The sequence below is a fragment of the Panulirus ornatus genome, chromosome 36 (assembly GCF_036320965.1).
Source record: "Panulirus ornatus isolate Po-2019 chromosome 36, ASM3632096v1, whole genome shotgun sequence".
Classification (NCBI taxonomy): domain Eukaryota; kingdom Metazoa; phylum Arthropoda; class Malacostraca; order Decapoda; family Palinuridae; genus Panulirus; species Panulirus ornatus.
Genome location: NC_092259.1, coordinates 1,660,524 through 1,688,379, shown reverse-complemented (window position 1 = coordinate 1,688,379; position 27,856 = coordinate 1,660,524). Strand labels below are relative to the sequence as shown.

General features: G+C 40.8%; 1 protein-coding gene across 2 annotated transcripts in view; it reads right to left on the bottom strand.

Moving 5' to 3' along the window:
• Nucleotides 1-2,701: 2,701 nt before the first annotated feature.
• Naa15-16 (N-alpha-acetyltransferase 15/16) overlaps nt 2,702-27,856 on the bottom strand; it is a 270,568-nt gene continuing 245,413 nt past the window's right edge. Inside the window, exon 17 of one of the 2 annotated variants that reach the window (XM_071683180.1) lies at nt 2,702-6,382. In XM_071683180.1, coding sequence (XP_071539281.1) covers nt 6,137-6,382 — 246 coding nt within the window. In that variant the 3' untranslated portion in view covers nt 2,702-6,136. Of the gene's footprint in view, nt 6,383-21,447; nt 21,760-27,856 lie in introns of those variants that run through there. The other variant, XM_071683178.1, reaches the window with a different exon arrangement.

Below are 27,856 nucleotides of genomic sequence, written 5' to 3'. Positions count from 1 at the left end.
TACTTGAACCTTCGCATTATAATTGCTAATGCACCTCGCAAAACTCTCATCTCTCTCTCTCTCTCTCTCTCTCTCTCTCTCTCTCTCTCTCTCTCTCTCTCTCTCTCTAACATTCACTCACCTCTTGCAGTTCACTTTCATTTTGCCTTCATCATTGTGGGGCTCACTTGATTCTTTTTCACATTCACACAGCTCCTTCTTAAACAGAATTGGTCCCCTCCTTTGCTCTCACCCTTGTACAAACTCCTCACTTCACTTATAGGACATTCCTAAACCATTCTTACCCTTTCATCTTGAGGTTAAGCTTAAAGGTACTAACCAATCATATTCCCAGCTCTCGGGTGTAACAACACCAAAGTGAAGAGCTCCGTTATTAGGGATTCAGAATATCCCACACAACATACATGGAGATTGATGATACATGTGCGCAACTGATTAACTAACATAGGCATGTATTATTTATAATTTTTCATTTTATGGAATGGACGAAGTACATACATGACATTTTGTGTAGATTAATGAATCTCAAGGGCAGAGACATTCTGTTTCCCAGAGTATATTTGGTACATCTGTGTCCACTTCCAACTGGGACATTCAGCGTTGTCAATCCTCTCATTCTGTGAAGTATGGACCCAGGGAGTATCGACTTGCTACTTAAAAGCTTTTGTTATTTGGAGTTTTGCTTATAAGGTCATGGTTAGTACTAGTATCCAAAATATCTCAATATGTGTGGTGTTCAGTTTTGATAAGTTATTGCAATATCACTCCATCCTCACCTTGGTATGTAAACCTGAGAGTATCAGCTAACAAGTTCAAAGCCCAACATGATAAAAGAGAGGTGTTTTCTAACCTCAGGCCATGAGACCATCCATTCATCCTTTGACACCATTGATACATTGATTATGGTGTTACCTTAACCCATGTAAAGATTATTTAAATTCATAAAGACACTTACATGGTAAAGATCTAACTGCTTCAGGTGAATCACCATTGGTGGGGTTAGTTAAGGAGTGAAGGTGGTGGGAAGGAAAATGTTTTAATAGAGGAAAGTGAAGCATGATATGTCAGGCCTGCCTTTGAAAATCCTAGAATGAAGTATTGGAATGGAAACCTTTCAAAAAAATAATTTATGAAAACATTAGTCATGAGATTATAGTAACCTTTGTGCAGGATGGCATTTTTAAATTGCACTTCATTGGTTTCTTCTTTTTTGGTACCCTTCACACTACCCATTTTATCTGCACTGTTGATTAATTGTTCAAGTGCAGTAGATGGAATACTTTACTTTAAAAATTTGTTCTACAGGCAGGTCCAATTAAAGACTCCCTGTAACATGTTATTATCATATAATGTACAGTCCATATAACACAATAATACTAATTTCCTAATGATTTATGTATGAATGAGTGTTCATACATGGTTACACATTTCTCATAGATGTTATATTCATTGAGCAAACTTCAGTGGTTTGCTTTTCCATGGAGTGTGGCATGTGTGGTGCAAGTAAGGTTCTGTGGTAGTGGTCTGGCATTAGTTTATAAGATTACAAGTAATTTTGTCTTGGAATGAGCTTTGAAATACCTTACCAAAAAATATACCCAATGCCATCATGCTCAACCTTGTAACAATATAAATATTAAATGGGGAAATGACACAATGTCCATTACCTAGCCTGCTGACATTTTGTTATTCTTACCCATTTTACCCATTTATTCAATTTTTCTTACACAATGCCAATTCATAATCTCTTATCAAATCCCACATATCATTTAAAATCATGAGATAAACTTCAAAATCACATTTCTTAACAATGCAGTGGCAAATATTTTCATGCCCTAGGTATTGCTGAAAGCTAACAAGGTCCACAGATTGATTATGTCTACATGACACAATGGAGAGAATGCAATAACTTTTTACAATTTTATCCAAACCAAACCACCACCACAGTATAGTATCTACATTCCCATAATAAAGATTGCTTACATAATTGGTGCACCTGTGCGGTGCTGACCCACATCTCACTATGCACACCACCACCCTACTGAAAACATCATACTTTTGTTACAGGCAGTAAACTGTAAAACATTAGCATGGAACATTTGATGAGCTACAAAATTATATTACTTTTTCCTATTCATTTTCTACTTAAAATGTTTGACAGCTTCCTGCGTAATGATATTGGGAATGAAATGGAAAGTGCATCTTTTACCTACTACATAGGTCGTAAGAGCTAACCCTTGCGACAGTTACTTGAGTTGGTGAAATTTGCTTCTGTGGATGTAGGGAAGGACATGCCCCATAATAATGTGTGTGTGCCTGTTAACTAATTTAGTGTGTGTGCGTAGGGGGACCTAGCTGGCTGGCATTATCATTGAACAATTCAGACCACTAGTACCACTGCAAATAGTGAACTATTTTGCAGCACACCACTTTCTGCATTTTTTCTTAGTCTTACTTATTTCCATGTCAGCTATCACGTCCTCCTCTCGCACCCCTCTCCACTCTTCCCTTCTTTCCTTGTTACCATGTCAACCCCTCACATGCTGGCCCCAGATGTCTCCTGCTTCCCCACCCCAGTCCTTACTCCATGGGTTCACACTTCACAGAGAGAATTGACAATGATGACTCTCCTGGTTGGAGGTGGAAGCAACTGTACCTTGCTCCCCCTGCAAAGACAAAAGAAATGATAATGAGACATAAATTGCAGGTTTAGATTTATTTCAAGTCCCCATTCTCTGGGTCCTCTGCCTATATATAATGACACTGAAAAATGTATCAAAATAGGGGCGATACCCAGGCAGGCAACTCACACTCAACAATCCATGTACATACAGTGCCCTTGACTCTCATATTATATCACCTGAGGCTCATAATATTATCAGTTATACATCATAATATACAATATCTTTACTTCATTATCTCATCTTTAAACAACCTAATGAGAAATTAACTTTGTGAATAAAAAAATGGCAAGGAGCACATGCACAGTGAATTCGATCTCTGAATGAAACTATCCAGGTTCTTTCATAATCTGTACAAACAGTTTTGGAATCACGAAGGTTCCATTAACTCCATTCAGGGTTTCCCCTCAGTAAGCGAGATAATGAGGAGGTTCATAGAATGTAGTAACAAGGATGCTTTCTTTACTTGAGGGAAAATTAATAATATAACTGAACAAGTTGGCGGAGCATACAGTGCACTGCGGTGGCTAAGTACAAAATGTCCATGCATCTTATCTGTCCTCTTTTTCTAGAAACTCATATATACAAATCCTGTGATAGAAAAGAAAGCATTTGCTCAAGTAATAAAAACGAACATCTCCCCTTTGTGACTAGCTGAACCATAACTAGGCAACAACCAAACCTGTACATTCTTAGCAAATGGAATATAGATGGATATAACAAATCTGGTATACTGATAACCCATAATCTCTGTCAGCTAATAAGATGTAAAATTTACATGGTATAAAAACTGCAGCTGACAAAGAGGGTTACAGCTCGCCTCATTTGACTCCTGTACACTATAAAATCTTTATTCCTCCTGATTGACTTAGACAACTGTGACTGTGGGGTTTTATCGAAGGTCAATGTTAAATACACAAATTTCAGTCATAACTAAAAAGAGTTCACAAGCATTTTTTCATCAATTGTCTTTGTAAAGAATTTTCTAGTTTCCTTAACTGCACACTCAGTGCATTATATCTTAACCAAGTCCACAAACACTTCATAACAAATATCATAAAGCATAAAGAATTGCACTGTGGCTCACATTCACATTCTGAAGATGAGTTACTGATCAAGAACTAGGAATTTAAATGTCCCAATATATGATAAATGCAATATAGTATCACTATTACACCTTCACCATAACATAGGCAGCACTCTAAATCTCTCACTAGTCCAGATCAGTCAATTGTGTCAGGCAGAAGATCCAGCTTCTCTCAATTTCTTCAACATATACATTTTCGTTGCTAAAATAATGACAGTACTGAGCTGTGGATCAGAAATGTATTATCCCACAAGTATTTTTTCAACATTCTGAAGTGTACACGGATTTTCTCCTCAAAATGTCAATATCCAGTAATAAACAAATAAAAAGGTGTCATTCATACAATTTAAAATAAATGGGGAGCCAGTCAAAACCAGATTGCAGGACAATGGTGCAGAGTCTTTGGCTGTAACACATGCGCACATTATTTTTCTAAATTGACAAAGCCAAGATAAACAGCTGACATACAGAGGTGGACTTTCAAAGCATTTCTAAGGTTTGCTAGACTCTCTTCAAAAATCTAATTAAAGATTTTAAATGAGTATTATACATCATAAAGACTCTGGACCCCCTCCCAATTCATGAGTAAACTCTTCCCTTATATTTCAATAACCAATACTGATATAAGTTTTAATCCACCCCTGATACTCAGATGTGTAATGCCTATCTTGATAGCATGGCAAAGCCATCTTTTTATATGTACATTTCTGAATGCAACATTACCCATTAAAATGCCAGAAACAGGTAATGAGTGTGAGCATAAGTGGTTATTGTAGTGGCTATTTTTCAGACATCATTAAAGCAGAAAATTTCAAGCATTGCAGCCAAACACCCTAACCTCATCACTTCCATAACAATAACAAGATGGAACAAAAACTTTTGATGTATATATTACTGGCAAAGGCCTAGCTTCTGAAACATCACTTGACCATGGGCACATAAGAAAACTTGAGCACTGCATCTATAAAATTCTGCAGCTAAAATGATCTTTCTACGATGAACAAGTTCTTCAAATGCTATGAGTTGATTACTCAAGTGTTATTTCAAAACCAAAGCCAAATGGAAAAAAAAGTCGGGAGTAAAAAATAGGCCAAACACTCACTGCTACAATATGAAGGAGCCAAAGAGGGACATTCACATGAGGTTTGATTTAATAAATTGGCAACATGTCTATAAAACCTTCCAAATTCCAACAATGAGAATCAATGTAGGAGAAACTATCAATAGCAGAGCACTTTGAGGGCACTAACATAATAAGAGGAATACAAAGGCACATAATCAACAGTTGTTCCGAGAAAATGAGTCTCTACATTCAACTACAAATGTGGAATGTACCCATATAAAAACAGCCAAAAAACTAATCTTCATAAAGTGCATAATAATCAAAGAACTATGCCAATGAAGGTCACTCCTACAAATCCCTAAAGGAAACCTATAATTTACAAAAAATACTTTCAGTTCTGAGACACAAGCCACACATGGCCAAGGAGTTACTTCTGGTTATCAATATACTACACAGCCTGGATAAAAAGTTTCATTAATGAATAAAATGCTAAGGGCTGGATATCTACCACAGCCCTCAGTCAAAAGTGGCATCCATGACAGGGAACTGGGATCCAACACCAACTTCCAGTCTTCACTGCCATCCATTAACTTGAAACAAGTCCTGGAAGGATGACTACTTTGATAACATCTGGAGTGATATATAATAACACCTTTGCAATGTTAATCTAATTTGAAACAAATGTTCACTTAATAAATAATCCACTATTTTCAGGTAAGATGCTGAACTCAAGCATTTATATCAGGAACTGTGGAGGTATAAAAATTTCAAGATGTTCGCAAAGTAATTAATCGTCTGTCAAATGTATTCGTAAAACTGCGGTAGATATAATGTTTAACAACAACGCAAGTCCAAAATGCGTTACCAAAGCATCAGTATGGATGATTCCAATGAAAGATGGAATATGTAAAACAAGTGAGTTAATGCAGCATATATATACACACACACACACACACACACATATATATATATATATATATATATATATATATATATATATATATATATATTTATATATATATGTATATATATAGGGGGGAGGTGACCATGATAACTTTCGTCCAAGTATGACACGTGTATTGTTCAGCTTCATTACCAGGATCATTTAAGTCCAACAATATCATTTGCTTACACTTTCTTTCACAGCAGAAATTCAAGTTACTGAGACTTGACAGCTAAGAGAATTTACATTTCAATTCCCTAGTTAGTCAATTCTACACTGATTATCACGGCATCCTGGTGTTAACATCACTTAGAACAACCCTGCATTCTGCAAAGTCTTATGCGGGGAACTAGCAGCGAATTTCAGCTACTGAGTGAGTCCACATGATTATGATTAGCCGTGCTTGTGATGGATGTTGTGGTAATGGTCGTCGTCGTAGTAGAGTCACTGGTAGAATCACTCGTGGTGGACGTGGAGGCAGGCTGTGGGGGCATGAAGGCTCGGGCACGGGGAAAGATGGCATGGCACTGGACTTTATAGTGACTAAGTTGCTCTAGAGAGGCCCCATATTCACGTGATTCCAACCATTGTAATACCTTTTGCATATTCTGTAAGTTAAAAACATACATATTAGTAAAAGGCAATCAAATCCCAGATAACATGCATGAATCTAAAGGTTACTAAGCACCTGACAACTCTATAAATATCTAAAAAATTCATGTTGGTTTTACTACACCTTAAACTATGATATGAAAATTTGAATATTAGCTATTTTTTACAACTGCCAATGTAGCACATGTGAGAGCATAACCAACTTGTGTCCATTTCAATGAAAGGTTAAAAGAAAATCAATTAAAGCTCTGTCTGTAGACCTGTAGGATAATCCCTTAGTGAATATATGATGCTATTCACATTTTATGGATACTTTTCAGAAGCAATTTTGTGCATGTCAATGAAGCAGATTTTTCATATCTATTATAATAGCTTTATTTTACAGAAATAAATGAACGAATAATTATCAAAACACATATGCAAAAATAATTTCAATAAATACATAAGCAATAAGCTAGAAATTGATATGAGTTTGGGAACTATTACATCAAGTGACAAGATTATCAGTGAACTAAAAATCATCAACTGACAATTTTAATAGCTTAAAGGTTAAGGTAGAAAGGTCATAAGAAGAAAGGTGAGACAAAAGAGAATTCCACATCTTCACAGTATGGAGAAAGAAGTTATCTTAATAATTAATCTTCTCATGTGGCTAGTCTCAACACAGAAAATTGAAAAAACAAAGGAGGCCAAGTGAGGATATTTCCTCTAAGGCTCAGTCCTCTGTTCTTAATGCTACCTGCGGGAAAGGGTGAATATGTATGAAGAAAAATTATTTATTTTATTATACTTAGTTGCTGTCTCCTGCATTAGCAAGGTAGCGCAAGGAAACAGACGAAAGAATGGCCCAAACCACCCACATGCACATGCATATACATAAAGGTCCACACATGCACATATACAATACCTATACATTTCAACATGTACATACACACACACACACACACACACACACACATGTGTGGTGTGAGGTGGTTTGATCGAGTGAGTAACGTAAGGGTAAGAGAGATGTGTGGAAATAAAAAGAGCGTGGTTGAGAGAGCAGAAGAGGGTGTTTTGAAGTGGTTTGGGCACATGGAGAGGATGAGTGAGGAAAGATTGACCAAGAGGATATATGTGTCGGAGGTGGAGGGAACAAGGAGAAGAGGGAGACCAAATTGGAGGTGGAAAGATGGAGTGAAAAAGATTTTGTGTGATCGGGGCCTGAACATGTAGGAGGGTGAAAGGAGGGCAAGGAATAGAGTGAGTTGGAACGATGTGGTATACCGGGGTTGACGTGCTGTCAGTGGATTGAAGCAGGGCATGTGAAGCGTCTGGGGTAAACCGTGGAAGGCTGTGTAGGTATGTATATTTGCGTGTGTGGATGTATATATATACATGTGTATGGGGGGGGGTTGGGCCATTTCTTTCGTCTGTTTCCTTGCGCTACCTCGCAAACGCGGGAGACAGCGACAAAGTATAATAAAAAAAAAAAAATATATATATATATATATATATATATATATATATATATATATATATATATATATATATATATATGACTTGACCCCTCAACCCTACTGTACCTAATAACCTTGCTCTTATTCACATTTACTCTAAACTTTCTTCTTCCACACACTTTACCAAACTCAGTCACCAGCTTCTGCAGTTTCACACATGAATCAGCCACCAGCGCTGTGTCATCAGCGAACAACAACTGACTCACTTCCCAAGCTCTCTCATCCCCAACAGACTTCATACTTGCCCCTCTTTCCAAAACTCTTGCATTTACCTCCCTAACAACCCCATCCATAAACAAATTAAACAACCATGGAGACATCACACACCCCTGCCGCAAACCTACATTCACTGAGAACCAATCACTTTCCTCTCTTCCTACACGTACACATGCCTTACATCCTCGATAAAAACTTTTCACTGCTTCTAACAACTTTCCTCCCACACCATATATTCTTAATACCTTCCACATGTATATACATGTGTATGGGCGGGGGGCCATTTCTTTCGTCTGTTTCCTTGCGCTACCTTGCAAACGCGGGAGACAGCGACAAAGTATAAAAAAAAAAAAAAAAGAAAAAAAAAAATATATATATATATCTTCTTTCTTTCAAACTATTCGCCATTTCCCGCATTAGCGAGGTAGCGTTAAGAACAGAGGACTGGGCCTTTGAGGGAATACCCTCACCTGGCCCAATTCTCTGTTCCTTCTTTTGGAAAATTGAAAAAAAAAAAAAAAAAAAGTATGGAGAAAGAAGTTATCTTAATGATTAATCTTCTCATGTGGCTAGTCTCAACACAGAAAATTGAAAAAACAAAGGAGGCCAAGTGAGGATATTTCCTCTAAGGCTCAGTCCTCTGTTCTTAATGCTACCTCGCTAATGCGGTAAATGGCAAATAGTATGAAAAAAAAATATATATATATATATATATATATATATATATATATTTTTTTTTTTTTTCGGTCTCCCGCGTTTGCGAGGTAGCGCAAGGAAACAGACGAAAGAAATGGCCCAACCCACCCCCATACACATGTATATAAATACGTCCACACACGCAAATATACATACCTACACAGCTTTCCATGGTTTACCCCAGACGCTTCACATGCCCCGATTCAATCCACTGACAGCACGTCAACCCCGGTATACCACATCGCTCCAATTCACTCTATTCCTTGCCCTCCTTTCACCCTCCTGCATGTTCATGCCCCGATCACACAAAATCTTTTTCACTCCATCTTTCCACCTCCAATTTGGTCTCCCTCTTCTCCTCGTTCCCTCCACCTCCGACACATATATCCTCTTGGTCAATCTTTCCTCACTCATTCTCTCCATGTGCCCAAACCATTTCAAAACACCCTCTTCTGCTCTCTCAACCACGCTCTTTTTATTTCCACACATCTCTCTTACCCTTACGTTACTTACTCGATCAAACCATCTCACACCACACATTGTCCTCAAACATCTCATTTCCAGCACATCCATCCTCCTGCGCACAACTCTATCCATAGCCCACGCCTCGCAACCATACAACATTGTTGGAACCACTATTCCTTCAAACATACCCATTTTTGCTTTCCGAGATAATGTTCTCGACTTCCACACATTCTTCAAGGCTCCCAGAATTTTCGCCCGCTCCCCCACCCTATGATCCACTTCCGCTTCCATGGTTCCATCTGCTGCCAGATCCACTCCCAGATATCTAAAACACTTCACTTCCTCCAGTTTTTCTCCATTCAAACTCACCTCCCAATTGACTTGACCCTCAACCCTACTGTACCTAATAACCTTGCTCTTATTCACATTTACTCTTAACTTTCTTCTTTCACACACTTTACCAAACTCAGTCACCAGCTTCTGCAGTTTCTCACATGAATCAGCCACCAGCGCTGTATCATCATATATATATATATATATATATATATATATATATATATATATATATTTTTTTTTTTTTATACTTTGTCGCTGTCTCCCGCGGTTGCGAGGTAGCGCAAGGAAACAGACGAAAGAAATGGCCCAACCCCCCCCATACACATGTATATACATACGTCCACACACGCAAATATACATACCTACACAGCTATCCATGGTTTACCCCAGACGCTTCACATGCCATGATTCAATCCACTGACAGCACGTCAACCCCGGTATACCACATCGCTCCAATTCACTCTATTCCTTGCCCTCCTTTCACCCTCCTTCATGTTCAGGCCCCGATCACACAAAATCTTTTTCACTCCATCTTTCCACCTCCAATTTGGTCTCCCTCTTCTCCTTGCTCCCTCCACCTCCGACACATATATCCTCTTGGTCAATCTTTCCTCACTCATCCTCTCCATGTGCCCAAACCACTTCAAAACACCCTCTTCTGCTCTCTCAACCACCCTCTTTTTATTTCCACACATCTCTCTTACCCTTACGTTACTCACTCGATCAAACCACCTCACACCACACATTGTCCTCAAACATCTCACTTCCAGCACATCCTTCCTCCTGCGCACAACTCTATCCATAGCCCACGCCTCGCAACCATACAACATTGTTGGAACCACTATTCCTTCAAACATACCCATTTTTGCTTTCCGAGATAATGTTCTCGACTTCCACACATTCTTCAAGGCCCCCAGAATTTTCGCCCCCTCCCCCACCCTATGATCCACTTCCGCTTCCATGGTTCCATCCGCTGCCAGATCCACTCCCAGATATCTAAAACACTTCACTTCCTCCAGTTTTTCTCCATTCAAACTCACCTCCCAATTGACTTGACCCTCAACCCTACTGTACCTAATAACGTTGCTCTTATTCACATTTACTCTTAACTTTCTTCTTCCACACACTTTACCAAACTCAGTCACCAGCTTCTGCAGTTTCTCACATGAATCAGCCACCAGCGCTGTATCATCAGCGAACAACAACTGACTCACTTCCCAAGCTCTCTCATCCCCAACAGACTTCATACTTGCCCCTCTTTCCAAAACTCTTGCATTTACCTCCCTAACAACCCCATCCATAAACAAATTAAACAACCATGGAGACATCACACACCCCTGCCGCAAACCTACATTCACTGAGAACCAATCACTTTCCTCTCTTCCTACACGTATACATGCCTTACATCCTCGATAAAAACTTTTCACTGCTTCTAACAACTTTCCTCCCACACCATATATGTATGACTCATGGTGAGGTGCCTGAGGATTGGCGGAATGCGTGCATAGTGCCATTGTACAAAGGCAAAGGGGATAAGAGTGAGTGCTCAAATTACAGAGGTATAAGTTTGTTGAGTATTCCTGGTAAATTATATGGGTGGGTATTGATTGAGAGGGTGAAGGCATGTACAGAGCATCAGATTGGGGAAGAGCAGTGTGGTTTCAGAAGTGGTAGAGGATATGTGGATCAGGTGTTTGCTTTGAAGAATGTATGTGAGAAATACTTAGAAAAGCAAATGGATTTGTATGTAGCATTTATGGATCTGGCGAATGCATATGATAGAGTTGATAGAGATGCCCTGTGGAAGGTATTAAGAATATATATATATATATATATATATATATATATATATATATATATATATATTTATAGATTTATATATGGATTTATATATTTTAGATATCTGGGAGTGGATCTGGCAGCGGATGGAACCATGGAAGCGGAAGTGAATCATAGGGTGGGGGAGGGGGCGAAAATCCTGGGAGCCTTGAAGAATGTGTGGAAGTCGAGAACATTATCTCGGAAAGCAAAAATGGGTATGTTTGAAGGAATAGTGGTTCCAACAATGTTGTATGGTTCTGAGGCATGGGCTATGGATAGAGTTGTGCGCAGGAGGGTGGATGTGCTGGAAATGAGATGTTTGAGGACAATGTGTGGTGTGAGGTGGTTTGATCGAGTAAGTAATGTAAGGGTAAGAGAGATGTGTGGAAATAAAAAGAGTGTGGTTGAGAGAGCAGAAGAGGGTGTTTTGAAATGGTTTGGGCACATGGAGAGAATGAGAGAGGAAAGATTGACCAAGAGGATATATGTGGTGGAGGTGGAGGGAACGAGGAGAAGTGGGAGACCAAATTGGAGGTGGAAAGATGGAGTGAAAAAGATTTTGAGTGATCGGGGCCTGAACATGCAGGAGGGTGGAAGGCAGGCAAGGAATAGAGTGAATTGGATCGATGTGGTATACCGGGGTTGACGTGCTGTCAGTGGATTGAATCAGGGCATGTGAAACGTCTGGGGTAAACCATGGAAAGCTGTGTGGGGCCTGGATGTGGAAAGGGAGCTGTGGTTTCGGGCATTATTGCATGACAGCTTGAGACTGAGTGTGAACGATTGAGGCCTTTGTTGTCTTTTCCTAGCGCTACCCCGCACACATGAGGGGGGAGGGGGATGGTATTCCATGTGTGGCGAGGTGGCGATGGGAATGAATAAAGGCAGACAGTGTGAATTGTGTGCATGGGTATATATGTATGTGTCTGTGTGTGTATATATATGTGTACATTGAGATGTATAGGTATGTATATTTGCGTGTGTGAACGTGTGTGTATATACATGTGTATGGGGGTGGGTTGGGCCATTTCTTTCGTCTGTTTCCTTGCGCTACCTCGCAAACGCAGGAGACAGCGACAAAGCAAAATAAAAAAAATATGAAAATATGTTTATATCCCTGGGGATAAATGATAAAGAATACTTCCCACGTATTACCTGCGTGTCGTAGAAGGCGACTAAAAGGGAAAGGGGCGGGGGGCTGCAAATCCTCCCCTCTAATTTTTTTCTTAATTTTCCAAAAGAAGGAAAAGAGAAGGGGGCCAGGTGAGGATATTCCCTCAAAGGCCCAGTCCTCTGTTCTTAACGCTACCTTGCTAATGCGGGAAATGGCGAATAATATGGAAAAAAAAAAAAAAAAAAAAAATATATATATATATATATATATATATATATATATATATATATATTTTTTTTTTTTGTCGCTGTCTCCCGCGTTTGCGAGGTAGCGCAAGGAAACAGACGAAAGAAATGGCCCAACCCACCCCCATACACATGTATATACATACGTCCACACACGCAAATATACATACCTACACAGCTTTCCATGGTTTACCCCAGACGCTTCACATGCCCTGATTCAATCCACTGACAGCACGTCAACCCCGGTATACCACATCGATCCAATTCACTCTATTCCTTACCCTCCTGCATGTTCAGGCCCTGATCACACAAAATCTTTTTCACTCCCTCTTTCCACCTCCAATTTGGTCTCCCACTTCTCCTCGTTCCCTCAAGGGTCAATCTTTCCTCACTCATTCTCTCCATGTGCCCAAACCATTTCAAAACACCCTCTTCTGCTCTCTCAACCATGCTCTTTTTATTTCCACACATCTCTCTTACCCTTACGTTACTTACTCAATCAAACCACCTCACACCACACATTGTCCTCAAACATCTCATTTCCAGCACATCCATCCTCCTGCACACAACTCTATCCATAGCCCACGCCTCACAACCATACAACATTGTTGGAACCACTATTCCTTCAAACATACCCATTTTTGCTTTCCGAGATAATGTTCTCGACTTCCACACATTCTTCAAGGCTTCCAGGATTTTCGCCCCCTCCCCCATCCTATGATCCACTTCCGCTTCCATGGTTCCATCCGCTGCCAGATCCACTCCCAGATATCTAAAACACTTTACTTCCTCCAGTTTTTCTCCATTCAAACTTACCTCCCAATTGACTTGACCCTCAACCCTACTGTACCTAATAACCTTGCTCTTATTCACATTTACTCTTAACTTTCTTCTTTCACACACTTTACCAAACTCAGTCACCAGCTTCTGCAGTTTCTCACATGAATCAGCCACCAGCACTGTATCATCAGCGAACAACAACTGACTCACTTCCCAAGCTCTCTCATCCACAACATACTTCATACTTGCCCCTCTTTCCAAAACTCTTGCATTCACCTCCCTAACAACCCCATCCATAAACAAATTAAACAACCATGGAGACATCACACACCCCTGCCGCAAACCTACATTCACTTAGTACCAATCACTTTCCTCTCTTCCTACACGTACACATGCCTTACATCCTCGATAAAAACTTTTCACTGCTTCTAACAATATATATATATATATATATATATATATATATATATATATATATATATATTTTTTTTTTTTTGCTTTGTCGCTGTCTCCTGCGTTTGCGAGGTAGCGCAAGGAAACAGACGATAGAAATGGCCCAACCCACCCCCATACACATGTATATACATACGTCCACACACGCAAATATACATACCTACACAGCTTTCCATGGTTTACCCAAGACGCTTCACATGCCCTGTTTTAATCCATTGACAGTACGTCAACCCCGGTATACCACATCGATCCCATTCACTCTATTCCTTGCCCTCCTTTCACCCTCCTGCATGTTCAGGCCCCGATCACACAAAATCTTTTCCACTCCATCTTTCCACCTCCAATTTGGTCTCCCACTTCTCCTTGTTCCCTCTACCTCCGACACATATATCCTCTTGGTCAATCTTTCCTCACTCACTCTCTCCATGTGCCCAAACCATTTCAAAACACCCTCTTCTGCTCTCTCAACCATGCTCTTTTTATTTCCACACATCTCTCTTACCCTTACGTTACTTACTCGATCAAATCACCTCACACCACACATTGTCCTCAAACATCTCATTTCCAGCACATCCGTCCTCCTGCGCACAACTCTATCCGTAGCCCACACCTCGCAACCATACAACTTTACTGGAACCACTATTCCTTCAAACATAGCCATTTTTGCTTTCCGAGATAATGTTATCGACTTCCACACATTCTTCAAGGCTCCCAGGATTTTCGCCCCCTCCCCCACCCTATGATTCACTTCTGCTTCCATGGTTCCATCCGCTGCCAGATCCACTCCAAGATATCTAAAACACTTTACTTCCTCCAGTTTTTCTCCATTCAAACTTACCTCCCAATTGACTTGACCCTCAACCCTACTGTACCTAATAACCTTGCTCTTATTCACATTTACTCTTAACTTTCTTCTTTCACACACTTTACCAAACTCAGTCACCAGCTTCTGCAGTTTCTCACATGAATCAGCCACCAGCGCTGTATCATCAGCGAACAACAACTGACTCACTTCCCAAGCTCTCTCATCCACAACAGACTTCATACTTGCCCCTCTTTCCAAAACTCTTGCATTCACCTCCCTAACAACCCCATCCATAAACAAATTAAACAACCATGGAGACATCACACACCCCTGCCGCAAACCTACATTCACTGAGAACCAATCACTTTCCTCTCTTCCTACACGTACACATGCCTTACATCCTCGATAAAAACTTTTCACTGCTTCTAACAACTTGCCTCCCACACCATATATTCTTAATACCTTCCACAGAGCATCTCTATCCACTCTATCATATGCCTTCTCCAGATCCATAAATGCTACATACAATTCCATTTGCTTTTCTAAGTATTTCTCACATACATTCTTCAAAGCAAACACCTGATCCACACATCCTCTACCACTTCTGAAACCACACTGCTCTTCCCCAATCTGATGCTCTGTACATGCCTTCACCCTCTCAATCAATACCCTCCGATATAATTTACCAGGAATACTCAACAAACTTATACCTCTGTAATTTGAGCACTCACTCTTATCCCCTTTGCCTTTGTACAATGGCACTATGCACGCATTCCGCCAATCCTCAGGCACCTCACTATGAGTCATACATACATTATATAACCTTACCAACCAGTCAATGATACAGTCACCCCCTTTTTTAATAAATTCCATTGCAATACCATCCAAACCTGCTGCCTTGCCGGCTTTCATCTTCCGCAAAGCTTTTACTACCTCTTCTCTGTTTACCAAATCATTTTCCCTAACCCTCTCACTTTGCACACCACCTCGACCAAAACACCCTATATCTGCCACTCTATCATCAAACACATTCAACAAACCTTCAAAATACTCACTCCATCTCCTTCTCACATCACCACTACTTGTTATCACCTCCCCATTTGCGCCCTTCACTGAAGTTCCCATTTGCTCCCTTGTCTTACGCACTTTATTTACCTCCTTCCAGAACATCTTTTTATTCTCCCTAAAATTTAATGATACTCTCTCACCCCAACTCTCATTTGCCCTCTTTTTCACCTCTTGCACCTTTCTCTTGACCTCCTGTCTCTTTCTTTTATAAATCTCCCACTCAATTGCATTTTTTCCCTGCAAAAATCGTCCAAATGCCTCTCTCTTCTCTTTCACTAATAATCTTACTTCTTCATCCCACCACTCACTACCCTTTCTAATCAACCCACCTCCCACTCTTTTCATGCCACAAGCATCTTTTGCGCAATCCATCACTGATTCCCTAAATACATCCCATTCCTCCCCCACTCCCCTTACTTCCATTGTTCTCACCTTTTTCCATTCTGTACTCAGTCTCTCCTGGTACTTCCTCACACAAGTCTCCTTCCCAAGCTCACTTACTCTCACCACCCTCTTCACCCCAACATTCATTCTTCTCCTCTGAAAACCCATACAAATCTTCACCTTAGCCTCCACAAGATAATGATCAGACATCCCTCCAGTTGCACCTCTCAGCACATTAACATCCAAAAGTCTCTCTTTCGCACGCCTGTCAATTAACACGTAATCCAATAACGCTCTCTGGCCATCTCTCCTACTTACATACGTATACTTATGTATATCTCGCTTTTTAAACCAGGTATTCCCAATCACCAGTCCTTTTTCAGCACATAAATCTACAAGCTCTTCACCATTTCCATTTACAACACTGAACACCCCATGTATACCAATTATTCCTTCAACTGCCACATTACTCACCTTTGCATTCAAATCAAACATCACTATAACCCGGTCTCGTGCATCAAAACCACTAACACACTCATTCAGCCGCTCCCAAAACATTTGCCTCTCATGATCTTTCTTCTCATGCCCAGGTGCATATGCACCAATAATCACCCATCTCTCTCCATCAACTTTCAGTTTTACCCATATTAATCGAGAATTTACTTTCTTACATTCTATCACATACTCCCACAACTCCTGTTTCAGGAGTACTGCTACTCCTTCCCTTGCTCTTGTCCTCTCACCAACCCCTGACTTTACTCCCAAGACATTCCCAAACCACTCTTCCCCTTTACCCTTGAGCTTCGTTTCACTCAGAGCCAAAACATCCAGGTTCCTTTCCTCAAACATACTACCTATCTCTCCTTTTTTCACATCTTGGTTACATCCACACACATTTAGACACCCCAGTCTGAGCCTTCGAGGAGGATGAGCACTCCCCGCGTGACTCCTTCTTCTGTTTCCCATTTTAGAAAGTTAAAAAAAATACAAGGAGGGGAGGATTTCTGGCCCTCCGCTCCCGTCCCCTCTAGTCGCCTTCTATGACACGCGAGGAATGTGTGGGAAGTATTCTTTCACCCCTATCCCCAGGGATAATATATATATATATTTTTTTCAAACTGTTCGCCATTTCCCGCATTAGCGAGGTAGCGTTAAGAACAGAGGACTGGGCCTTTGGGGGAATATCCTCACCTGGCCCCCTTCTCTGTTCCTTCTTTTGGAAAAATCAAAAAAAATAGAGAGGGGAGGATTTCCAGCCCCCCGCTCCCTCCCCTTTTAGTCGCCTTCTACGACACGCAGGGAATACATGGGAAGTATTCTTTCCCCCCTATCCTCAGGGATATATATATATATATATATATATATATACATATATATATATATATATACATACACATACATATGCACATATACACACACACACACACATATACATATATATATACATATGAAAAATGTAAGAAATAATTTAGAAAACTGAAACTTCTAGCTTGAAATGAAATGAAAAAATGAATGTCACATAATGGTTCAACCTCTGGCTATGGAAAAGGGAAATGTATAATTTATTTACACAAATGTCAATAGTAGTTCTCATCAATTTAACCACTGTATCATACTGCCTGGTCCACTTCTCTTATCATGAAACAGGAATATTGGCTTATGATGTTTCTCAATTTTCTTCATTACACAAAGTACAACCATATCTTGGATACATGAGGGTAGGTAGTTGGTCATCTGCCATAATAAAGCCTTGACAGACCAAAAATTTATCTGGACCTCAACTTTCCCAATACATTTATGAAAAACACCTTTTTGCTTTCCATCTCTATCACTTTGAAAACAAAAAAAAAGAGAATAAGCTTCAATGTCTAAGCTACATTTTTTCCAATTTCACAATTTTCTTGTCAGAGCACCATGTATGAAAACTATCACTCCAGTAACACAACTATAAACATTTACTTCCCCTTTAAAAAGTTCTGGGGAAGTCTGTCTCGATACACTGCGGGACACCCTACCACCTGGCGAGGTTTGTGTTGCAATGGTTCTTGATTCCCAAACGTAGTAGCATCACTGGTGGGCCGAAGAACATTCTTGTAACCACAGCGAGGATCACAGTCCGTGCAACTCCATTATCTTGTAGCGCAAACGGTCAGCACCACAACCCAGTGCTTAAAGGGGGGTTCTTCCCCAACTGCACACGGAGTTGTAAACAGTCATGGCGGTGTTGATCGTCCACCAGAGCCAGAGACCTCAGCTCTGTTCTGGGGGCCACAGACAATAGAGGTGTTCTGGGGGCCACAGACGATGGTGTATTATATCTTTTTTTTTTCTTTTAAACTATCCGCCATTTCCCGCATTAGCGGGGTAGCGTTAAGAACAGAGGACTGGGCCTTTGTGGAATATCCTCACCTGGCCCCCCTCTGTTCCTTCTTTTGAAAAATTAAAAAAAAGAAAAAAAAAAAAAACGAGAGGGGAGGATTTCCAGCCTCCCACTCCCTCCCCTTTTAGTCGCCTTCTACGACATGCAGGGAATACGTGGGAAGTATTCTTTCTCCCCTATCCCCTATAATACACCGAATTCCCCAGTTCAACGGCACTCAGAAATACACCATCACTGTAAAACTTGTGTCTCGCGTCGAGCCACCAGAGACGCAGGGAATATCCCCGTGCGGGCACTGGTGCTGCCGTCGAAGATGATGCCCCTTGGATGCTTATTCATACTTACTGCCTTCATCCATTCCTGTTGCCACTCCGCCATACATGAAATGGCAGCCCCTCCCTCCTCGTGAAAGCGAGGTAGTGCTAGGAAAAGACAACAAACGCCACATTCGTTCACACTCAGTCTCTAGCTGCCATGTGTAATGCACCGAAACCACAGCTCACTTTCCATGGTTTATCCCAGATGTTTCACATGCCCTGGTTCAATCCACGGACAGCAAGTCGACTCCAGTATACCACACGTTCCAATTCACTCTATTCCTTGCACACCTTTCACCCTCTTGCATGTTCAGGCCCTGGTCGCTCAAAATCTTTTTCACTCCATCCTTCCAACTCCAATTTGGTCTCCCACTTCTCCTTATTCCCTTCACCTGACACATATATCCTCTTTGTCAATCTTTCCTCACTCATTCTCTCAATGTGACCAAACCATTTCAATACACCCTCTTCTGCTCTCTCAAACACTCTTTTTACTGCCACACATCTCTCTTACCCTTTCATTACTTACTCAACTCAATCAAACCATCTCACACCACATGTCCTCAAACATTTCAGTTCCAACACATCCACCCTCCTTCGCACAACCTTATCTATAGCCCATGCCTCACAACCACATACCATTGCTGGAACCATTATTCCTTCAAACATACCGATTTTTGCTCTCCAAGGTAATGTTCTCGTCTTCCACACATTCTTCAACGCTCCCAGAACCTTCGCCCCCTCCCCCACCCTGTGACTTGCTTCTGCTTCCATGGTTCCAACCGCTGCTAAATCTACTCCCAGATATCCAAAAGACTTCACTTCCTCCAGTTTTTCTCCATTCAAACTTGCCTCCCAATTAACTTGTCCCTCAACCCTACTGAACCTAATAACCTTGCTCTTATTAACATTTACTTTCAGCTTTCATCTTTCACACATTTTACCAGACTCAGTTACCAACCTCTGCAGTGTCTCACCCGAATCAGCCACCAGCGCTGTATCATCAGCGAACAACAACTGACTCACTTCCCAAGCCCTCTCATCCACAACAGACTGCATACTTGACCATCTCTCCAAAACTCTTGCATTCACCTCCCTAACCACCCCATCCTCCCACAATCCGAAATTCACTGGAAACCAACCACTTTCCTCTCTTCCTACTTGTACACATAACTTACATCCTTGGTACTTTCCACTGCTTCTAGCAACTTACCTTCCACACCATATACTCCTTACACCTTCCACAATGCATCTCTATCAACCCTATCCATCTGCTTCTCTAAATATTTCTCACATACATTCTTCAAAGCAAACACCTGATCCACACATCCTCTACCACTTTTGAAACCACACTGCTCTTCCCCAATCTGATGCTCTGTACATAACTTCACCCTCTCAATCAATACCCCTCCCATACAGTTCTCCATGAATACTCAACAAATTTATGCCCCTGTAATTTGAGTACTCACCTTTATCCCCTTTGCCTTTGTACAATGGAATTTTTTTTTTTTTGTATATATACTTATCGTATCTATCAAGCCAAAAAAACTCACATAGCCACAAAATTTCAATTAATGCTTTGTATAAGACTGTAAAAAGTGTCCTGAATGGCAGGAATTAAAGTACAGAGTGTACAAAGCTTGCACGAAATAGTGCTTATTCCAGCTTTAATGTTTGTGTATGAAACCCTAATTTTCCTAGATCCAGTCATGTTAAAGGTTAAGAGTGACTAAGATAGATAATTTTGGTAATACAGTTAAAATTTGAAGATTATGTTAAGTAATGAGGTGCCATAGGGAAGTGGATGATGAAGAGCACCATGAGAACCAAGGAATGGTTGTGGTGATGGAAGGAACCATGAGGGTTTAAGTAAGTCGTAGGTTGAGAGGAGTTGAAGAATCTTAGTGCATTGAAGAGCATGTGTATGAGCCAAAATAGTTATGTCTGAAAGTACAGCAGTCTCAAGAAAGTCATTAAAGATGTGTGAGAGAGAAGAAACAGTAGGATTCACAAATCAGAAGCTGAGAGAGTAAGTGGGAGGGGAGTTACTGGGTATCGGGACCTCTCAGGAAAGTAAGAAGAATGGGCTGGACAGAGTTGGAGCAATGTGTTATGTGGGGACATGATGTGCTGTTGGGCTGAACCAGGTCATATAACATGGTCAAGGTAAACCATGGAGCAGTGTGTGAAGTATGGCTGTAGATTGTAGTTTCTGGTTTTGGATGTGCTTCTGATTGTTGAAGCAGGAAAGGCAACTACAAAAGTAAAGAAAATGTAAGTAAATTATGTACACTTAAAACAAGTGTTATTTATATTTATATTATTTTGCTTTGTCGCTGTCTCCCGCATTTGCGAGGTAGCGCAAGGAAACAGAAGAAAGAATGGCCCAACCCACCCCCATACACATGTATATACACACACGTCCACACACGCAAATATACATACCTATACATCTCAATGTACACATATATATATACATCCTGGTGTTAACATCACTTAGAACAACCCTGCATTCTGCAAAGTCTTATGCGGGGAACTAGCAGCGAATTTCAGCTACTGAGTGAGTCCACATGATTATGATTAGCCGTGCTTGTGATGATGTTGTGGTAATGGTCGTCGTCGTAGTAGAGTCACTGGTAGAATCACTCGTGGTGGACGTGGAGGCAGGCTGTGGGGGCATGAAGGCTCGGGCACGGGGAAAGATGGCATGGCACTGGACTTTATAGTGACTAAGTTGCTCTAGAGAGGCCCCATATTCACGTGATTCCAACCATTGTAATACCTTTTGCATATTCTGTAAGTTAAAAACATACATATTAGTAAAAGGCAATCAAATCCCAGATAACATGCATGAATCTAAAGGTTACTAAGCACCTGACAACTCTATAAATATCTAAAAAATTCATGTTGGTTTTACTACACCTTAAACTATGATATGAAAATTTGAATATTAGCTATTTTTTACAACTGCCAATGTAGCACATGTGAGAGCATAACCAACTTGTGTCCATTTCAATGAAAGGTTAAAAGAAAATCAATTAAAGCTCTGTCTGTAGACCTGTAGGATAATCCCTTAGTGAATATATGATGCTATTCACATTTTATGGATACTTTTCAGAAGCAATTTTGTGCATGTCAATGAAGCAGATTTTTCATATCTATTATAATAGCTTTATTTTACAGAAATAAATGAACGAATAATTATCAAAACACATATGCAAAAATAATTTCAATAAATACATAAGCAATAAGCTAGAAATTGATATGAGTTTGGGAACTATTACATCAAGTGACAAGATTATCAGTGAACTAAAAATCATCAACTGACAATTTTAATAGCTTAAAGGTTAAGGTAGAAAGGTCATAAGAAGAAAGGTGAGACAAAAGAGAATTCCACATCTTCACAGTATGGAGAAAGAAGTTATCTTAATAATTAATCTTCTCATGTGGCTAGTCTCAACACAGAAAATTGAAAAAACAAAGGAGGCCAAGTGAGGATATTTCCTCTAAGGCTCAGTCCTCTGTTCTTAATGCTACCTGCGGGAAAGGGTGAATATGTATGAAGAAAAATTATTTATTTTATTATACTTAGTTGCTGTCTCCTGCATTAGCAAGGTAGCGCAAGGAAACAGACGAAAGAATGGCCCAAACCACCCACATGCACATGCATATACATAAAGGTCCACACATGCACATATACAATACCTATACATTTCAACATGTACATACACACACACACACACACACACACACACATGTGTGGTGTGAGGTGGTTTGATCGAGTGAGTAACGTAAGGGTAAGAGAGATGTGTGGAAATAAAAAGAGCGTGGTTGAGAGAGCAGAAGAGGGTGTTTTGAAGTGGTTTGGGCACATGGAGAGGATGAGTGAGGAAAGATTGACCAAGAGGATATATGTGTCGGAGGTGGAGGGAACAAGGAGAAGAGGGAGACCAAATTGGAGGTGGAAAGATGGAGTGAAAAAGATTTTGTGTGATCGGGGCCTGAACATGCAGGAGGGTGAAAGGAGGGCAAGGAATAGAGTGAGTTGGAACGATGTGGTATACCGGGGTTGACGTGCTGTCAGTGGATTGAAGCAGGGCATGTGAAGCGTCTGGGGTAAACTGTGGAAGGCTGTGTAGGTATGTATATTTGCGTGTGTGGATGTATATATATACATGTGTATGGGGGGGGTTGGGCCATTTCTTTCGTCTGTTTCCTTGCGCTACCTCGCAAACGCGGGAGACAGCGACAAAGTATAATAAAAAAAAAAAAAATAAATATATATATATATATATATATATATATATATATATATATATATATATATATATATATATATATATATATATGACTTGACCCCTCAACCCTACTGTACCTAATAACCTTGCTCTTATTCACATTTACTCTAAACTTTCTTCTTCCACACACTTTACCAAACTCAGTCACCAGCTTCTGCAGTTTCACACATGAATCAGCCACCAGCGCTGTGTCATCAGCGAACAACAACTGACTCACTTCCCAAGCTCTCTCATCCCCAACAGACTTCATACTTGCCCCTCTTTCCAAAACTCTTGCATTTACCTCCCTAACAACCCCATCCATAAACAAATTAAACAACCATGGAGACATCACACACCCCTGCCGCAAACCTACATTCACTGAGAACCAATCACTTTCCTCTCTTCCTACACGTACACATGCCTTACATCCTCGATAAAAACTTTTCACTGCTTCTAACAACTTTCCTCCCACACCATATATTCTTAATACCTTCCACATGTATATACATGTGTATGGGCGGGGGGCCATTTCTTTCGTCTGTTTCCTTGCGCTACCTTGCAAACGCGGGAGACAGCGACAAAGTATAAAAAAAAAAAAAAAAGGAAAAAAAAAAAAATATATATATATCTTCTTTCTTTCAAACTATTCGCCATTTCCCGCATTAGCGAGGTAGCGTTAAGAACAGAGGACTGGGCCTTTGAGGGAATACCCTCACCTGGCCCAATTCTCTGTTCCTTCTTTTGGAAAATTGAAAAAAAAAAAAAAAAAAAAGTATGGAGAAAGAAGTTATCTTAATGATTAATCTTCTCATGTGGCTAGTCTCAACACAGAAAATTGAAAAAACAAAGGAGGCCAAGTGAGGATATTTCCTCTAAGGCTCAGTCCTCTGTTCTTAATGCTACCTCGCTAATGCGGTAAATGGCAAATAGTATGAAAAAAAAAAATATATATATATATATATATATATATATATATATATTTTTTTTTTTTCGCTGTCTCCCGCGTTTGCGAGGTAGCGCAAGGAAACAGACGAAAGAAATGGCCCAACCCACCCCCATACACATGTATATAAATACGTCCACACACGCAAATATACATACCTACACAGCTTTCCATGGTTTACCCCAGACGCTTCACATGCCCCGATTCAATCCACTGACAGCACGTCAACCCCGGTATACCACATCGCTCCAATTCACTCTATTCCTTGCCTTCCTTTCACCCTCCTGCATGTTCATGCCCCGATCACACAAAATCTTTTTCACTCCATCTTTCCACCTCCAATTTGGTCTCCCTCTTCTCCTCGTTCCCTCCACCTCCGACACATATATCCTCTTGGTCAATCTTTCCTCACTCATTCTCTCCATGTGCCCAAACCATTTCAAAACACCCTCTTCTGCTCTCTCAACCACGCTCTTTTTATTTCCACACATCTCTCTTACCCTTACGTTACTTACTCGATCAAACCATCTCACACCACACATTGTCCTCAAACATCTCATTTCCAGCACATCCATCCTCCTGCGCACAACTCTATCCATAGCCCACGCCTCGCAACCATACAACATTGTTGGAACCACTATTCCTTCAAACATACCCATTTTTGCTTTCCGAGATAATGTTCTCGACTTCCACACATTCTTCAAGGCTCCCAGAATTTTCGCCCGCTCCCCCACCCTATGATCCACTTCCGCTTCCATGGTTCCATCTGCTGCCAGATCCACTCCCAGATATCTAAAACACTTCACTTCCTCCAGTTTTTCTCCATTCAAACTCACCTCCCAATTGACTTGACCCTCAACCCTACTGTACCTAATAACCTTGCTCTTATTCACATTTACTCTTAACTTTCTTCTTTCACACACTTTACCAAACTCAGTCACCAGCTTCTGCAGTTTCTCACATGAATCAGCCACCAGCGCTGTATCATCATATATATATATATATATATATATATATATATATATATATATATATATATATATTTTTTTTTTTATACTTTGTCGCTGTCTCCCGCGGTTGCGAGGTAGCGCAAGGAAACAGACGAAAGAAATGGCCCAACCCCCCCCATACACATGTATATACATACGTCCACACACGCAAATATACATACCTACACAGCTATCCATGGTTTACCCCAGACGCTTCACATGCCATGATTCAATCCACTGACAGCACGTCAACCCCGGTATACCACATCGCTCCAATTCACTCTATTCCTTGCCCTCCTTTCACCCTCCTTCATGTTCAGGCCCCGATCACACAAAATCTTTTTCACTCCATCTTTCCACCTCCAATTTGGTCTCCCTCTTCTCCTTGCTCCCTCCACCTCCGACACATATATCCTCTTGGTCAATCTTTCCTCACTCATCCTCTCCATGTGCCCAAACCACTTCAAAACACCCTCTTCTGCTCTCTCAACCACCCTCTTTTTATTTCCACACATCTCTCTTACCCTTACGTTACTCACTCGATCAAACCACCTCACACCACACATTGTCCTCAAACATCTCACTTCCAGCACATCCTTCCTCCTGCGCACAACTCTATCCATAGCCCACGCCTCGCAACCATACAACATTGTTGGAACCACTATTCCTTCAAACATACCCATTTTTGCTTTCCGAGATAATGTTCTCGACTTCCACACATTCTTCAAGGCCCCCAGAATTTTCGCCCCCTCCCCCACCCTATGATCCACTTCCGCTTCCATGGTTCCATCCGCTGCCAGATCCACTCCCAGATATCTAAAACACTTCACTTCCTCCAGTTTTTCTCCATTCAAACTCACCTCCCAATTGACTTGACCCTCAACCCTACTGTACCTAATAACCTTGCTCTTATTCACATTTACTCTTAACTTTCTTCTTTCACACACTTTACCAAACTCAGTCACCAGCTTCTGCAGTTTCTCACATGAATCAGCCACCAGCGCTGTATCATCATATATATATATATATATATATATATATATATATATATATATATATATATATTTTTTTTTTTATACTTTGTCGCTGTCTCCCGCGGTTGCGAGGTAGCGCAAGGAAACAGACGAAAGAAATGGCCCAACCCCCCCCATACACATGTATATACATACGTCCACACACGCAAATATACATACCTACACAGCTATCCATGGTTTACCCCAGACGCTTCACATGCCATGATTCAATCCACTGACAGCACGTCAACCCCGGTATACCACATCGCTCCAATTCACTCTATTCCTTGCCCTCCTTTCACCCTCCTTCATGTTCAGGCCCCGATCACACAAAATCTTTTTCACTCCATCTTTCCACCTCCAATTTGGTCTCCCTCTTCTCCTTGCTCCCTCCACCTCCGACACATATATCCTCTTGGTCAATCTTTCCTCACTCATCCTCTCCATGTGCCCAAACCACTTCAAAACACCCTCTTCTGCTCTCTCAACCACCCTCTTTTTATTTCCACACATCTCTCTTACCCTTACGTTACTCACTCGATCAAACCACCTCACACCACACATTGTCCTCAAACATCTCACTTCCAGCACATCCTTCCTCCTGCGCACAACTCTATCCATAGCCCACGCCTCGCAACCATACAACATTGTTGGAACCACTATTCCTTCAAACATACCCATTTTTGCTTTCCGAGATAATGTTCTCGACTTCCACACATTCTTCAAGGCCCCCAGAATTTTCGCCCCCTCCCCCACCCTATGATCCACTTCCGCTTCCATGGTTCCATCCGCTGCCAGATCCACTCCCAGATATCTAAAACACTTCACTTCCTCCAGTTTTTCTCCATTCAAACTCACCTCCCAATTGACTTGACCCTCAACCCTACTGTACCTAATAACGTTGCTCTTATTCACATTTACTCTTAACTTTCTTCTTCCACACACTTTACCAAACTCAGTCACCAGCTTCTGCAGTTTCTCACATGAATCAGCCACCAGCGCTGTATCATCAGCGAACAACAACTGACTCACTTCCCAAGCTCTCTCATCCCCAACAGACTTCATACTTGCCCCTCTTTCCAAAACTCTTGCATTTACCTCCCTAACAACCCCATCCATAAACAAATTAAACAACCATGGAGACATCACACACCCCTGCCGCAAACCTACATTCACTGAGAACCAATCACTTTCCTCTCTTCCTACACGTATACATGCCTTACATCCTCGATAAAAACTTTTCACTGCTTCTAACAACTTTCCTCCCACACCATATATGTATGACTCATGGTGAGGTGCCTGAGGATTGGCGGAATGCGTGCATAGTGCCATTGTACAAAGGCAAAGGGGATAAGAGTGAGTGCTCAAATTACAGAGGTATAAGTTTGTTGAGTATTCCTGGTAAATTATATGGGTGGGTATTGATTGAGAGGGTGAAGGCATGTACAGAGCATCAGATTGGGGAAGAGCAGTGTGGTTTCAGAAGTGGTAGAGGATATGTGGATCAGGTGTTTGCTTTGAAGAATGTATGTGAGAAATACTTAGAAAAGCAAATGGATTTGTATGTAGCATTTATGGATCTGGCGAATGCATATGATAGAGTTGATAGAGATGCCCTGTGGAAGGTATTAAGAATATATATATATATATATATATATATATATAT